The 18245-nt window shown below is 26.4% G+C and overlaps 1 protein-coding gene across 1 annotated transcript in view; it reads left to right on the plus strand.

The window, feature by feature from the left end:
• The window catches only part of LOC107452486 (zinc finger protein 665), a 38594-nt gene that overhangs the window by 289 nt on the left and 20060 nt on the right, over nt 1–18245 (plus strand). The window contains exons 2-5 of the mRNA XM_071181873.1: nt 3795–4118; nt 5577–5683; nt 7279–7576; nt 9133–9338. Of these exons, the coding sequence (XP_071037974.1) occupies nt 3795–4118; nt 5577–5683; nt 7279–7576; nt 9133–9338 (935 nt within the window). The remainder of the gene's footprint in view (nt 1–3794; nt 4119–5576; nt 5684–7278; nt 7577–9132; nt 9339–18245) is intronic.

The raw sequence follows: 18245 nt of genomic DNA on the forward strand, positions 1-18245 counted from the left end.
TGACTTTATTACCAAAAAAATGTTAAGGTAAAAGAAAGAAACATGTTAAAGACTCAATATTTTTTAAGAAATTCATTTTAAAATTATTTATTAATTTTAAAGCAAATTAAATTTTTTTAACTTAGTATAGGGTACTAAATCTTACTAAATTTTAAAATACTAACTAAATGCTATGCTAATACTTACTAAATTCTATTAATTTTTATCAGCGGATTGGCAGTTATGGTAATTAAATTGTTCTATTTTAGATTCCAATTCACATTTTAGAAGTATTTAAAAAAATAATAATGGAAGAAAAAAATAGTATTATTTCTGAAGAGTATTTAAAATTACAATAAAATACCTACTAATATAAAGTCAAAGATATAGACTATATATTTTATTATTTATAAGTGTAAGCAGAAAAATAATTTTCAGCTGTATGTGCCATACTTTTCACATTGTGTGATTGTTTATATGCATAAAATTACTAACAAGTTTATTAACATTAGACTTTGTGATTTCAGAGCAAGTAGCAGTTGACAGCAGATTGTACATGTGTACTGTTTGCAGTAAACAGTTTCCTTCAAGATATAGTCTTAAGACACATTTGTATGTGCATTCTGGCATACAACCATACAATTGTAAGGAGTGTGGCAAACGATTCAGCCAAAAAGGGAATCTCAATGTTCATATCAGAGCCACACATTTTAAGGAACGACCCTTCCCATGTGATGTATGCGGGAAGAGATTTTCATCAAAACAATATGTGCTCTCTCACAGAATTGTTAAGCACAAATCGTTGTCCATGAATTAGATTTAATTGGGTTTTGTTATGTGATAAGTGTGAAAAGGAATTTTGATCAAAATACTACGTTTTGGCTAGCAGAATTGCTAGAAATCAATCTCTAGTCATTGATCTGAGTTTTTGACACAGTGCAATATATGTTAAAAAATTTAAAAGTAATATGTATTCATTGAGTTTAATATATATTTCTGATCATTTTTTGTGCTATTTATTTCTTTTGTTTTAAATGGAATTTTTATCATAACATTTTACACTGATCATTAAATTCTTTTCTTCCCCCTGCTCTTGATCTTTTTTTATTTGTTTCATTTTAAGAAAGGAAAAGTTGAGAGAGATATATATATGCATGCATATGCATATATATTTGCATACATTTTAAGTTGATATATATATATATATGCATGTATATATATGTGTGTATGTATATATATATATGTATGTATATTTGTAATAACATAAAGACAGAAAAGATAAAATAAAAGAAAGATTATTTACTGCGCATAAGCTGCAAGTACATAGAGCTCATAAAATAACTTAAAAATATAAAGAAGACTTGTAAAAAAACATAAAAGATCTTTAATAGAGTGGAAAAATTATTAATTTACAATTTTTAAAAAAAAATATCCTCTATTTACCTCTAATCTCATATGATTGATTGAATTGATTAGAGGATAATATCCTTATATTATCCTCTATTTACGCTTCTATTCTCAAATTTTGTAATCTGCCAAATTTGTTGCGAAAACATTTAAAATCATTTTTGAAAAATGCCTGTAAGTGTAAATACATTTGAATTCGCTTCTCGCTGTATATATTACATTTTGAGTTTTATTCTGTATTTTTTGTTTCTATTTTTTGCTTGATTGTTTTATTTTACGTTTCTTGTTTTATTTTACATGGTTTAATTTTTTTTGTACTTCTCACACTATTGTGTATTGCTATATTTAAGTTTAGGCTATATTAGTACAATATTAGAAAGCACTATTTTTTCAGATATAATCGTGTGAGTTGATGGTGATGACAAGATTATCATTTCTTTCTTTTTTTTAAAACTTGTAAATATTTTTTAAAAACATTTTTTAATAATTTTTTTCTTCTCCTTTAAAAAATCTTTATACGTTTTTCCATGTCTTCTCTACATTTTTAACTTATTTGATGAATTCTATGTACTTACAGCTTATGTGCTGTAAATAAAACTTGTTTCCTTGATTTTCTTCATTAATTTCTCTTTTCTTCTATCCTTTTTCACCTTTATTGTATCTATATATATTTATATAAAAATTTGCAGTTGAGCCTAGTTTGGGTGCAAATATACAACTTTAACTTATTTGAACCTCTATCTTGCCTGTAGTGGTATTATATGTAAATGTCAATCTAAACAAAATTTTTTGTTGGTAATTTAGTAAATAAATACCAGAATTTCCACCATTTTTATAAATGAGATTTTATTTATACGTAACCATAAAATAAACTGTATACTTCTTGAAATATATTTCAATTTTAAATACATCATTATTTAACCAAATGTTTTAGAGGTTTGTGATCCAATTCGTTACTTTGGACTGAAGTAAATTAACCATTCATTTCACTTCTTAAAATATTTTATAATTTTTACATGAGTTGCTATTTTTAAATTAGCATTTAATATTTGTAGCAGAATTTTTTTGCCTTGGTCTGAAATAAATAACAGTACACTTCTTTAAATATATAACATTTAATAAAAAAAAAAAAAACAACAGCTTAAGTTGTTTGTAACAATTTTAGGCAATTTTTTAAGGCATGTGAATAAAGGAACTGTCCAACATATCAATACATTTCTTGAAATATCTTTTTAAATTATAAATTCTAAAATACTTGATTTTTCTGAAACAATCGATTACCTTGGCACATAAATGAATTATCCTTTCAACATAGAATCAGAACTCTCTTATCAGTGCAATTAAAAATGCTAAAGTACAAGTAGTGAAAAAAAATATTTCATTTAGGTACATAGGAGCGAAAACTTTCTGATTTGTAATTTTGAACCAAATTATAAGTTTGACAGCTTTAAAAGCATTGTAGGGTTATTGATGTGTAAATCACTATTTTTGTTTAGTAGTTGCTCTCATTAAATGCAATTATGTTATATTTTTTGTTTTGACTGATTACTTATTCAAATTTGCATTTGATTATGTAAGTTGAATCATAAATAAATTTCATAAAGATATAAATTAGGTTTTTAAATTAGTGTCATTTAGCGCAATTCTTCTGAAACATTTCCTTAATATACTTTTAATCCTTACAAAACTTTCTTTTTAATAAAATTTTGTTTTGAAGCAGAAGAAATTTTCTGTTTAATGTGTATAAAACAGTATATTTCGCTACAGTCAGAATTTTCTACTTACTAATATATATTAAACAACATATATTTCCATTCACAAGAAACTCCTGATTTTAGAAAACATAACAGCTTTTTAGCAGTATTAATTTCGTTTTTTACATTATTGTTAAAATAAAAATCGAAATGGAATAGAAATTCTTCAGGCTTTTCCTTTTTTATCAAAAGCTTTTCAATTGTTAACTGCGCGCAATCTCCAGGGTGTCTGTGAAACAGTCAAATCAGGGAGAACAGGATTAGGAATTTTATCAATCTGGGAAAAAATAGGGAAAATCAATTTGGAGTTTCGAGGTACTTAAAAAGTTCAATGTTTTTTTTAAAAAAGTTGGACTTCTTTAAAAAAAAAAATGTGTTTATTTTCAACTCTAATCATGAGTACAGATTCTTTGCAATATATTTTATGTATATGGAAAAAATATTAACTGAAAAATTAATAATAAAATTGATGCCACTGCTTTCAAAATCAGGAACATTAAATAAAATCTATCTAGGAAAGTAAGGAGATTTACCATTTTTTTTTCAGTGTTTGTGGTCACCCTGAATTCTGAGTTTAACAGCATTTGACTTAATAACTTACTTGCAATGAAATATTTTATATTGTACAGTAAAATGTTGAGAAATGTAAATAAGCAATAACTTTTCTTTTTCAGTACATGCAGCATATGAAACAGCTCCCCAACATAATCTTGTTCCAAATGTTAACCAATTACCTACATGCAAAGTCTGCAATAGGCAGTTTCATTCAAAAGCTCATCTTAAAGTACACATGTATGTTCACCTTGGTGTGCGACCTTTTGTTTGTGAACTCTGTGGCAAAGGATTCAGTCAAAAAGGAAACCTCACTGTTCACATAAAGAGTAAACATTATGAGAAACGACCTTTTGAATGTGATGTATGCAAAAAAGGATTTTCTTCAAAGCAGAATATGGTAGCTCACAAAATTACCAAACACTAGTTATAAATTCAAAATTCCTCTCTTCTTTTTTAAAAAAGTTGTGAAAATTGTTTTCTTTTTTTTTTCATTACAGTTATTTATATATATAAAAAAAATTATATTTTTTATCTCACTAGCATCATTTTATTACATTTATCTTTTTTTAAAGTTTTTTTTTATAAAATTAGTAAATTTTTATTCATTTTGAATTTTCTTTCAAAAGTAGTTATTTATTTTCTTTGATTTATCAGAAGATTAAATATTAAATGTTTGTTGATAAACAAACTTTTCATATTTGCTCATTATTTCTTTATTCTATTCTTTTATATTTCTTCTCTCTATTTCTTTAATGTTTGTTGAAATGAATGAATGTTTTTTTTTTGAACTATTGATAAATGAAGTTCTGCAGTTGATCTGCAAAATAGTTGCTAATTGTTATCCTGTGTGTGCTTTATCAAATTAAAACACTCCTTATTTCTTTGTAGTCGGCATTCATTAAAAATCTTTGCAAAAAAAAATTTATACTTTTAAAAGTATTATGGAGAAAAAAAAGGCAAGTCAAAATAATATGAAGTCAAAATATGTTTCCTGTAATAATACAGAATCTTGCTGGGACTAAAATATTGTAGGACTGTAACTCTTATTTATTTATTTTTAACTATAAAAATAGTTAGTCGTACTTTTCCTAAAAAGAAAAACACCAGTATCTCATTCAGAAAGTATCTTACTCAAACAAAATATTGTTTGACAAAATCTGCTGTAGACAAAATGGTTAATGATAGGTATTAAAAATTTAATTTATGGTAATATCGACACTCAAGCCTTTGCCCTAAATGTGGATTAATTGCATACATTTTTACAGCAGCTATAAAGGAATGCCATTTTGAAGCACAAAAACTGAAATGATGTTGAAAAAATATCTTTACTATATATCTAAATTACTATGTACCTATGCTATCAATGTTATTTATTTATGTATACAATGTCTGAAATACACTGGTGTCCAAAATTAAGGTCACAAACATAATATCTGTGAGAATTAATGAACTGTTCACTGTGTTGCCATAAAATTTGAGGGAGGGATAAATGGATATATTTCATTGGGAGAAAGAATATAAAAGCAACAATAAAGAAAAGATTTTGATTGTGAATTGAGGAACAGGATATATCAAAAAGTGTTTAATCATGAATCAGAGACAAAGTCTTCATCTTGGGGAAAAGTTTGTTCAATATGGAGTGTAACCAATGTACCTTGCTATACCAGCCTCACAATAAGCTTGTACAGTTTAGAAGGGTGCTAAGAATCTTAGGGCAACAAATCCCATTTTTCTAAAAACGTGGCTTTTAACTCTTAGAGTGTCCTGGAAATGGTTAGGCTGTGAAACGTCTCTTCCTTGACCATCCCAAACATGTTCAATAGGATTGACTGCGGAGACCTCCTGGGCTTATTTTGAGGGAGAATATTCTTGGTGCATCAGCTTACTATCAGCCATTAAAAAGATGTCTGAGCCAACACCACCCTTGAACTACCTCGTATGGGCTACACAAACCCCCATCCCTATCGCAATGTGGTGTGACACTCCCTGTATCTAAAACATGCAGTGGTTCACAACTGCCCAACATTATGCTGCCCCAAACGAAAATTCCTTTTCCACCGAGTCTGTCGATTTTTTAAAAAAAAGATAGTGAGCTTCATGTTCTCTCCAGATACACATTTGACCAGAAGCACCATGGTGAATATAGATTCATCACTAAAAAGAACATTCCCCCATTTTGTTCTGTCCAAGGTCAATGTGTTCCGCTCTACAACAACCAAGTTTTCTGTTAGTAGTCAAAGGGACAAACATGATTGGACACTAAATGTAAAGGCCCTGTATTGTCACACATGGCTTTTGCATTTAGAAGGAAAAAAAAGAGAATTGAATTGTTCTGTAGTGTTATTAGCCTAGACTTTTTGTATCGATGATAATGCATGGCCTCCCAAAGCTCTAATTGTTGAGGATTTTCTTAGAGAGGTGGATACTCGCTATATGAACTGGCCCTTGAGTTCTGCGTATCTCAATTGTATTAAAAATGCTTCGGATATGCCAGGAAGAGCTGATAGGCAGAGTAACCCTCTTCCAGGACCCTTCAGGAGTTAAAAGCCATATTGGAAGAAAGCGGCTTTGTTGCCACAAGAATTTCTTGACACCCTCATAAACAGTATGAGAACTCGTTATGAGGATGTTGCAAAGATTGCATAGTAGCACACTGTGGTATATTAGACATACTTTTCCCAAGATAAAGGCTTTATCTTTAATTCATAATTTAATTCTTTTTCATATATTCTGTTTCTCTTCACATTTAAAATATTTCTTTAATGCTGTGGGATTAATACATAGCAACAGTGAATAGTTTATTAATTTTCATATTTTATGTTTATGTCTTTAATTTTGGACGCCAGCATGTCATACTTAAGCTTGCATAAATAAATTTTTATGTATTTCATAAAATGTAGCTTTGCTGTCATAAATCTTTGCTACTATTTTTTTTTTCTTTCAGCTGTAATTATACTTCTAAAAAAAACTCAACTTATGAAAGTACATCAATATAAATTCATCTTCTATTTTTTTAAGATTGTTACTTTTAATCCCGTTTTTACCTCTTTTTGATATTGATTAAATTTAAATGTCTTTATAATATATTTTAATGTTTGTTAACAAGTTTAATTTTGCTATTGGTTTATAAAACTTTTTCTTAAATATTGATTTATATGTTTCATGAATATAAACAGTAAAAAGGTTTAATAAAATCTTGTGTTTTTAATAAAAAGCATTGCTTGTGTGATTGCTTAACCCTTTCAGCGGTAAGCATCTGTACTAATTTGCATGAAATTTTCCTTTTATAATTTGCTTTTCTGTTGGATCAAAACCAATTCGTTGTACTGGAAAAAACTTCCAAGTTCTAATGCTTGAAAGATTGAAAGTAAGTTAGGAGTTTTACATTATTTTGTATTCTGTATAAGTTTAAATAATAGTTTTAACTAATTTTATCCATTTTTATGAAATGTTAAACTTTATATTCTTGTTCTATTTCCATGGATTATTGTAAAAAATTTTCTTAATGTTTTTGAGCATTTTATTAGCAGTCATATTTTCAAAGTTTTACATTTCTTTGGACAAGTGGAATAACTTTTAAAAGCATATAATGTTTTTTTAGGTACTGACTTGAAACGTTTTTCTAAGTTCAAAACCGAGAGTCTTCCAGCTATCGGGGATTTTAGCACAGCAGCTATTTGTCATATCTGCAACAAGCTCTTCCCCTCCAGAACCCATCTTAAAGTCCACTTGAATGTGCATACTGGTGCACAGCCGCATGTGTGTGAACTATGTGGTAAAGGATTTAGCCAGAAGGGAAATCTCACTGTTCACCTCAAAAGAACCCACGCCGGGGAACGCCGTTTTTCTTGTAATGTATGCCATAAAAGTTTTGCTTCTAAGCAGAGTATGACGATGCATATAACTCTGAAGCATCCGTAAAATTATTGCATTCAGGAAAACTTATATTTGACCTTGACATTAAATATATTGTATTTTGTAAGTGTCTGACAAGAATTTCTTTGAAATTATTTTTTACTTTTTTTTAAAAAAAAATGCATTCAATGTGTCAATTTAATTAAATGTTTTGCTCTAAAATTTGGAACTTGAAAAAGAAAAATTTTTATTTCCTGATATATTAAGTTGTTTAAAGGAAGAAAAAAAAAATTTTTTTTTTTTAAAAAAAGAAAAAATAGAATATTGTGTCTAAGCAATTTTTGAAGCTTAGATGCAGTTTTATTTTAGTTGATGTTTCCATCAAAAGGGTTTTTTTTTATTATATCAGCAATCCTCTTCTATAGTTCTTTATAAGTCCATTTGCACAATGTTGCATTTGCAAAATAGGTTGTAAATGGCTGTAACAAAAAGGATGTAATCTAATGTAGGGGTAATCATTATTTTTCACCCACTTTTTTAGTAGTAGAAGAATTTTGTTACTACATTCAATTCCACAATGATTGTTTATGAATTAGGGAGGTAACTTTAATTTGTAATATAAGAAAGTAAAGTTAAACAAAGTTAAAGCTTGCAGGGTGTTTTAAAAATAAGGGAAACTTCTAAGGGAGTGAGATACCTGCAAGTGACACTGTGTAGATAACGCAATACTGATTGGTTATTGCAATGTGGCATTTGTTTACGTTAGCAACTGTTCTTACCATTCTATTTCAAGTAAGCTGAGCCTGTCAAGTATCACTTATCTTAAGTGATACATTCTATATTCTTTCACTATATATTTCTTACCTAATAAAAGACAATCATAAAGCCATGTAGAACATAAACAAATTAATTATGCATCAAAGTTGCCAGGTACACAAAACAAAACTGTATCACTGTTACCATAAAATATATAATCAAATAATAAATCTAAGATAAGTAAAAGAAATAGACAAGGAAGAATTAAATTTCAGCAAATTTAATGTGTGATACGGCTCTCTATTTAACTAACTTCAAGTTAATTAACATTCTAACTTATGTGTAGAAACTTAACTTAGGTTTTTTTGTTTGTAAGCGATCAGCTGGAGCTGACATCATAGATCACATGTGGGTATCCGTGATCTTTGAGTGCAAGTACCCAATTGCATAGTGCATAATGAACATAAATGTGGTACGCCACTAAGGGTGCCACCCATTGTAAACTGGCTGTTTGGGTGCAATTGAAGGGGTACTTATTTACTAATGATTATTGTCAAATGCATTCAAATAGGCCCAGAAAGGTTCTTTCGTTGTGATTTATTGACAAAATTATGAAGATGAGTTTTGCTTCAAACACAGATAAAATTGTGTTATTTAACAGAATAGGATGATGCTTATAACTTATACATCATTCAAATCATGATATTTTTTTTTATTTAGGAAATATGTTTAGACATTTTTCAAAATTCAACAGCCTTCCTGCTATCGGTGATTCTAGCATCGGTGCATCTATCTGTCATATCTGCAACAAGCTCTTCCCTTCCAGAGCCCATCTTAAAATTCACTTGAATGTCCACACCGGTGATAAGCCTTATGGTTGTGAACTATGTGGTAAACGATTCAGCCAGAAGGGAAACCTGCAAGTTCACATTAAAAGAACGCATACTGGAGAACGACGTTTTAATTGTGATGTATGCCATAAAAGTTTTGCTTCAAAACAGAATATGGTGGTTCATGTAACTACAAAACATCCATAATGTTACATGTAAAATATTTGTTTTGATAATGTGACGTTTTGTAATAATCGGTCAGTAATCAAAACATTAAAAATCTGTGTCATGCCTATATATTTTATGTTTGTACAGTTAATATTTCTTTCATTATAGGAAGTTATTTCATTTATTTCAAAGTTTAAAAAATATTTATACTAGTATAATTGTATTTAGTCAAAACACATAAAAAAATATGTACACTGTTTAACTAGCTAGTTTATGTTTGTGCATTTAAGCTAACATTTCTTATATTCTTTTAAAATATTTACACTATTTGTATTTTGATGTTTTTTTTTCATTCTAATATAATTATATCATGATTTCTTAACACAAATATTATTGCAATGGAATATCTTATAAGATAAAGTTTGTAACCTCTTCCTTCCATTTATAATTAGAACAGTTTTAATTTTTTATAGATGAAGAAAAGACTTAGATTAGTGAAGTTGTGATGAATACATGTTAATAATTACAAGTTTTGAAATGACGCAAATTACTCAGAGCGAGCCATAAATTCACTTTAAATGTGAAATTTTATAATTTAGAAAAAAAATTGAATAGTTGAGTTGCTGAACTTTTTGATGTTATTTAGTCAGGAATTTCTTTTTTAAACATTTCTCCGTTTTTAAACATAATATTAACTTGCTTAGAACTTTTTTATTTTGGATCTATATTTATTCCAGTTTCTTGTGATGCATTTATGTTTAGGTGTTTTCTGTATTGTAATTGTTGCATCAGGAATTTTGTGTAACAAACATTCTTGCATATTTTTATAATTTTGTAAGATTTACTTTTAATATAATATGTAAGAAAATTTAAAATTATACGAAGTGTTTTGTGCAGTATTACTCAATATTTCATGAATTAAATAAAACTTAATTTGATGAAGAGAAGTATATTTTTTTAATGGATTTAATTCTGTGTAATTTATTTATTTAAATAGGAGTTTCTTAATTAGTAAACTCAATTAAATGTCAATAACTACCATTTATTTAGACTTGCAATAACCTGCAAGTAAGTCTTTGTAGTTTAGTTACTTGTCTATCTATTTTTTACTTTAAATAATTAAACATTTACTCCTATTTTATTTTTCAGAGAACATATTTTATTTTGCTTTCTGATTTTTTTTAAAAAATTTTTCTTTAATGTTTTACCTAATAATTTTTTCTCCTCAAGGTGTTAAATAAATGCCTTCGATATTTGATGTTATTTTATAGAATTTTTCTAGTAATTTGCAGTAATTCATCCAATGTTTTTTTATATCATCTTTCTATGTTAGTGGTGCAGTTAAGATTATCCATTAAGTTTTAACCACTCCCTATGCAATGTATATCAATATTGTTTACCGATACAGTAAAATTTTAACTGATTGTTTCTCAGGGTATCATTCATTGCTATTGATAGATAGGGGAAAGCAACGAATACTGGTCAATATAAAATATTGCATAGAAAAAGAATGAAAATTAATGAAGAGGTAATGCACTTGACAAATAGTAAATTTGCAATAAGAATTGAATTATTTTAATTTAAAAAAAAATGCTGCAAAAATATTTACTATTCAAAATATACACAAATTAACATATTTATTTATTTAAAATTGATAGAAATTTTGGTTTGATCACTTTTTCTTCACAATCCAAACTTTCGACAATTGTAACTTGCTGATCTTTTTCTGTAAATTAGTGTCTCAAAATTTCCCCATTGTTTCAAAGGTTTTAAATACTTTGTAATGGTTGTGATTCCATTTCACTTTCCTCATCAGTATCATTTCGCCCTTAAGTTAGTGTAATAATTTTATCTTCCGACATTGCATCTGAAGTTTCAACATTTTCATGGAATGATTTATTGATATTAAATATGTTGTTCAAGGCGTTTTTCCCAAACTTTAACAATTTCTAATTATTTTCATTATTGACTAAAGCAATGACTGTTTTTTTTAAAAAAAAAAATGCTGATAAAATTTTGAATGATTGATGTAAGAATCTGTGAGTTTAAACTAGTATGAATAACATTATAAGACATGCTTGTGATGGGACCAATGCTCACAAGGAGATGCATACGAGAAAGCAAAAGATGCAGGAACGATGAATCCTTCGACGGTATCAATTTGTGAGGAATTCAAATTTATCATATGCTTTAGTTACACAATTGCAACAATAGTTAATATTTTTTTCAAAATATTTAAACGTATAAAGAGTTTAGTTGGAGTGACATTTTTAATAAGTTACAAACATTGACATTGTTTATTTTTTGTCACTAAAGGCAATCAAATTTGAAGATTCGGCATTATAAATTGTTTTATTCTTATCCTTAATTATTATTAATGTGGTTAATTAATGCTATTAATATCACTTAGCATGTTCTTACAATTAATTCTTTTTATCTGGAATAAAATTATTTTTGCTATTACTTTACATGCATACTTATTTTTTATTTTTATGAATGCAATTGTATAATGAATCATTTAATAGCTAAATGTATTATACCTATAATAGCTGAATGTATTATACCTATAACCTGTACCATTGTGGCAACATTTTACGAAGTTAAAGATGTATTACTATTTTCAAGTTGTGTAACTATCTAAGAATTTGTTTTAACCCATAAAAGTGAAATTAATAAAATTACAATCTTAAAATAACTATAATATTTTGAATTAAGTTATCATTAAGTTATCATAATTATTTCTTTGCAAATTTTAATGATGAGAAAGTGCTTACTCTTTTTAAGTAAAAATTTCTCTGAAAAAATTGCATTCAAATAATTATAATTAGTTCTTTTGTGTTAGAGTGTATTTCAATTTAATCTATGTAGATATATTATTAAAAATAAGTGACAACTATGAATTTCAATCCATGTTTCTGAGGAGATATTAGCTTTAGTACATTGTCAGAATTTCCATATAAACATCTCATCAATTTGTTATAAGGTACTACACAAATTTTGGTAATAGGAGCTGTAGTAGTAGGTATCTAATGTAGGTACTGTGATGTTAGGTCTTCTGTTCTTTTTTATAGGTTTTATAGATTTTTTTTAGGTTTTATATTCTTTTTCTTTCCGATAAATATCTTTAACTATATTAGACCAAGATGATAATCTTTATATTGCATCTAGTTATATAACAGATGTATTTGTAGAGATATGTCTTTTTAGTGTTTAAAAAAAAAGGAAAAAAATGAGATTCATTAACATTTTCTTTTTCTCATAACTTTTAAAAACCCGGCAAAACACCAACAGAATTTATTTTTGTATGTGCAATAACATAAGTAATCTAATTATATTTATAAAAATAATTTTTATATACTTGTTCCGAATTAACTTAGTTATTTTTCACATTCATATACATATTTATATACTCATTGAACTGGTGTGATACAGTGGAAGATTTTATATTTTTAAAAAATGCTGTATATTAAATAAATTAAAAGAATTTTATCTCATTATAAAACTTTTCTTAATATATTTATTTACTTGACTAAATTTTTTTAATGCTGTTGATTATTAAAAATTGTTTTTTTTTACTAAGGAGTTCTATTAATTACAAATACATTTGCTGTGAAATATATTTTTGTGTTTGTTTTCAGATTTTGTTTTTATGTTTTATGTTGTGTTTATTTTTTTGTTATTATGTCAGTTGTTGAAGGCTAATTAATAGATATTTTTAAAGAATTTTAAAATTTAATACTTTTGAACTGTCTTTCCAAAAATGTTTTTTATTTGATCTATTTTCTTAATTATACTAATAACTTAAATTTTTAAATGTTTTTAAAGCATTTATTAAAATGCAGTTAAATGATTACATCTGGCAAAATTAACAGTTGACACAGACTAAATATAATAAGTGGCAATTAAACATTTAATTGTCTTTATATTAATTATAACATTTAATATTATAACATTTAACTCTATAACATTTAATTGCTACTATATATATTGTTAGTTGCCATTTTTTAAAATTGAAAATGCATTTCATGTGCTCCGAAACATGTACTTCCAACGTCTCGTATTATAACTATAATTTTATCATTGTAATTACAATTATTTTAGATTTGTTTTGAAATGAATAAATTTTATATTTGTTTATAAACATAAATTTTATATTTGTTTATAAACATAAATTTTATATTGCATTATTGGTCCAAAAGCTCAAACCTTAAATTTTATTAGTTATATACGCTGTATACAATACTTAAAAGTTTTCACATACTTGAAATAGTCAGAAATTTTTTTCTTCATTTTAGAAATGAGACCTGTGGTATTGCCATTTTTTGAGAAATGCTTTATCAATGCTTTTTAGATATGCTTTTAAATTAATATCAATAACTTTTTTTTAATAGATTAGAATTTTCAATTTTAAAAAAGTGGTTTTATGTTTTTAAAAGTGACTACTTGACCTCTATTAGAAATGCTGCTGCTAACCAAAGGACTTTAATGAAATTTCTTAATTTTGGCCTATAGTTGATAAATGTTTAGTATTTTCTGATGTGTTTCTAGTTTTTGATAAATCAAAACATACATATTTTGCATAATCTGTATTTAGAAATTTATCTGAATGATTGAGTTAAGCTACTTTTAGCTCATATTAAAATTTATGCATTTTATTTTATATTTGAGTTACCATAAACTTTAGTAATATGCTTATATTACCCTTATTTATAAACTATAACACTTAATGGATTGACCATTACAGCATTAGTTTCCATTTTTCTTTTCTAAATTCCTAGATTCTCTTTTTGATTCTGAAATAGTTAGGGTATAGATTTATTTATAGATTATGTTTAGATTTGCATTTTTATGTACTTTTTATTATGCTCTCTTAATTAATTTTATTAATTTTTTTGTGTATTACTGTTATTCACCCCTCAGTTATATTATCTGTGTGTTAAATTTACTGCAGCAATTAAACTTTTTTATTTATTTATTTTTAAACCAATTATAAATTTTTACAAAAAAAATATTAATAATTGAAACAAAACTGCACTGCCTTAAAGCCATGCTTGCTTGTACAATGTATTTTTTTTTACAAGATGCTCACAAAACTAAGAAAATTGAAAACACGACTTATCCATTAAGTGTTAAAGCATTACTTGAAATTTCTTAATTTAAATTTTTTGCTATTTTAAAATACAAGGTTTGGATTTAAATAGAGCGATTATAGCAATAAGTAATAATAGATATTAATTTGATGCAATTCTATGACTGATTAAAAAAAAATTATAATTTTTTTATGCACTGATAAAAAAGACGACCGCTTTTCTTTAAGCCTTTGTCAAATTCGGTTCAGCCAAATGTTATTTTAACCAAATCCAGCTTTATACAATTTAATCCTTTTTTAAACATGACATTGCATAATTGTATGATTTATTATTAACATATTTAGTGATATTTTAAAAATTCTGACAGCTTAAAGGTTTTAAAACCTGTGTTTATTCATTATTAATATCGGAAAATAATTTGTTTTTACTAGTCTTCTACTAAGAAGCTGTCTACTAAGGTGTACTAATAACCACTTTTCTTTCTTTAAACTCTTCAATTTTATTGTCATAACTAAAATTTCAAAAGTTTTGGAAATAAATTATTGCCACTATTTAAATTTCAAATCTGGTATAAATTAGGGATACATCGGATAGCAATTTTGATAGATGCTGAAAATGAATAACTAACTAAATATTCTAATTCTGCAGTATTTGCTAACAGAACAGTTTTTTTAAATTTTTTTTAAAAACATAGTATTTAACTTTCAGTAAATTTTTTTATAGCTATTTTTCAAGGAAAATATTGTCAACGTATTAAATTATTCTCGAACCGTTTGATGAAATGCTTTATAGCCAAAACCATGAATTATTTATTTTCTATAAATAAATTGCAAACATTGTAATATGGCATTTACTTGTGTGTCAAATAAAATGAAACCTAATGTGTGTGAGAAATAAATTTTATAACAATATTTTCATTATAGATAAAAATATTTGTTTATAAATGGGAACACTATTCAAATCTGGTACGAATTTTGTCAAATACTTTTAAAATCTTAATTGTATATGTTTTTTTTTTTCTCCCAATATGTGATTTAAGTACTGCCAGATATTTTAAGAAAAACGTCTTTTTACAGTAAAAGTTTGGAAAAGAGTAGACTTTTTAAATTTACGAAAGAAATATTAGGAAAAGAAATTTTTTTAAAATTTCAATAATTAAAAATTCAAAAACAGTAAAAATAAAATCTTTATTTAAAGTAAATTACGTAGGTGAAAAGTGTTTTTCACATTAATAATAGAGTAATTGTTTTGTTTTCAATTAAAGATTACTTTGAATATTTATAATAAAATATTATACTAATCAACATTTCTAAATTTATCATTTGAATCCATTATTAATAGAAAAAAGAAAATTATTTGCTTTAGCAAAATATTCTGTGTGTCTATCAATAGTTGTCTAATATTCAATGGATCCCTAGCATAAGTACCTATGATATTTTTGAAAATGTTGCATTGATATCTAAGCAAAATAAGCTGTTTTTCCTTTTAGTAATCAATGATACAGAAGATTATTCAATGCTGGACTCCAACCATTCCATAGATATCTTTTATTCACAAGAAGGACCGTACAAATGTCACTTTTGCTGTAAAACATATCCTTCACGTAAGGGTTTAAGAGCACACTTGAACACCCATTCAAAAGATCGACCATTCGCCTGTGAAACGTGTGGGAAATGTTTTGCCCATCGAGGAAATCTCAATGTTCATGTCAGATCACATGCGGGAGAACGCCCGTTCTCGTGTAATTTGTGCAACAGAGGTTTCTCTTCAAAGCAACGCATGCTGACACACATTGCGTCTCGTCATGGTGGTAACTTTCAGGAATATTCTTCCCATCTATGAATTCTACTTGATCCTGTTTTCGTATGTATGCAGTGTTGACAGTTTTTTGTTTGTTTGTAATAATCTAATTGACTTGTACGAGGAAGTTGATTTTTAAAATTTATTTTATAGTCATTTACTGCTGTTTGATTTATTTTAATTTATTAGATGTCTTTTTTTTTAAAACTTAATTAACGGGATTACTTAGTTCCTTTATTATTTTGTAAATTTTTACTACATGACGTAAAAAGGAAATTGTGACATTAATGTTGTAAAATCTGAACTTGTTTGAACACTGTTTTTGTTATTTAGAGAAGTAACAAGAAATTTATTCACATGTTTTTTTATTATTTTGGCCATTACGAAAAGATTGCCTTGGATTTATTTAGGCCTTGCTAGTAAAGTTAAAGTAAACTTAAAAGAAGAAAAAAATTATTTTCCTCAATTATATTAAAGAAGGGAAAATTTATTAATAGATTAATAAATTATGTCACGACATTTGCTAAAGTTATGCATGGCAGACATGTATTTTAACCAGCAATGCATAGACAATTTAACTAGTTGTAATTCAAAGCCTTTGTTTTTCAAATTCAACTTTTATGTACACCCTCTTTTCTTTTCTACAAAAAAAAAGAAGAAAAAGGAGTTAAATAATTTTGGGTTCCATTCCATTGACTAGAACTTTCCAAATTCGAGCTGCATCGTAAGAAACTTGTTTTGATGAAATTATTTCGCCATTCAAATAAAAAATATAACTTAGGATTGTTAGCAGAATTTTAAGAATTAAAATTTATATATTTTTTCTGTGATTTATATATAACTGTATTATAGAAATTACATATTTATGTAAGAACATATATTGTAAGGTTATATTTGGATTGCATGGCTGGTCTACCCAGACTGTTGAATAACTAACTAGAGAAAATGCTAAAAAGCTTCTTAGCAAGCTTCATAAACCAATTATTCTTGTACTTGTACACATATGTGTGACTCTATGTATTGTATATTGTAATAGTTAAGTAGATTTCAATTATGGACTTGAATTATTCAAAATGTTATCAGAAGATTAGAATAATGTTAAGTATTCCTTAGCTATCTTATTTGATTGAAATTTAGTTTATTAGAAATTTGTTTAAATATATCAAGTTTGGCATGTTTCTTATATTTTGTTTGATAAAGAATTTATTAATTTGACAAAAAAATACACTCCTTTTAAAAAAGTTTAACAACTCCAGCCATTATATTTATAGTTTATTCCTATAACATGTTCATTATTTTAGTGAAATAACATAAGAACTATGATAAAATTTTAAGAGTTCTGTATGAAATGTTTTCAGTTAATGGTGATAATATTAATAAAATATCACTAAGCAATTTTAGCATAATTGTATCTCTTATCTCTTACAAAAACTAATATCTCTGTTACTTATGTATTAAATAATATCAGTTGATGGTTATAGTAGCTAAATAATTAAAAGCAATCATTAGATTTAAGTTTGAAAGCGCTTAAAAACATTCAGTTATTTTACTGTCAGAAACTAAATAAAATCAATTTATCTCCGTTAAAAATGTATCTTGACCCATAATAATACTTATTAAAAATATCTGCATTGTTTGACTTAGTCTAATAAAAGCTGTATTTTTCTTGCTGTCTTGGTATTTCATAAGCTTTGTTGTATTGATAGACAATATTGTATTATAAGAAAGATTAATGCTATATAACCATGAACTATATGAGTTATGGTATTGAATTATGAGGCTTTCTTGACTGTAAATGTATTTGGCATTGCTTTTTTTTCTTCCTTTTTTAAAAATAATAAAATTTTTGTACAAGAAATATTAAATCTATAGGGTTTCTAAGCCACAGAAAAATTAAAATTGGCTTTAAAATCACAGGGAAAATAAAAATATTCATTAAATTGTATGAGTTATGGTATTGAATTATAGGATTTTCTAGACTGTAAATTTATTTAGCATTGCTTTTTATTTCTTAATTTTTTTAAAAAAAAAAGCAACATTACTGTACAGTG

The sequence above is a fragment of the Parasteatoda tepidariorum genome, chromosome 6 (assembly GCF_043381705.1).
Source record: "Parasteatoda tepidariorum isolate YZ-2023 chromosome 6, CAS_Ptep_4.0, whole genome shotgun sequence".
Classification (NCBI taxonomy): domain Eukaryota; kingdom Metazoa; phylum Arthropoda; class Arachnida; order Araneae; family Theridiidae; genus Parasteatoda; species Parasteatoda tepidariorum.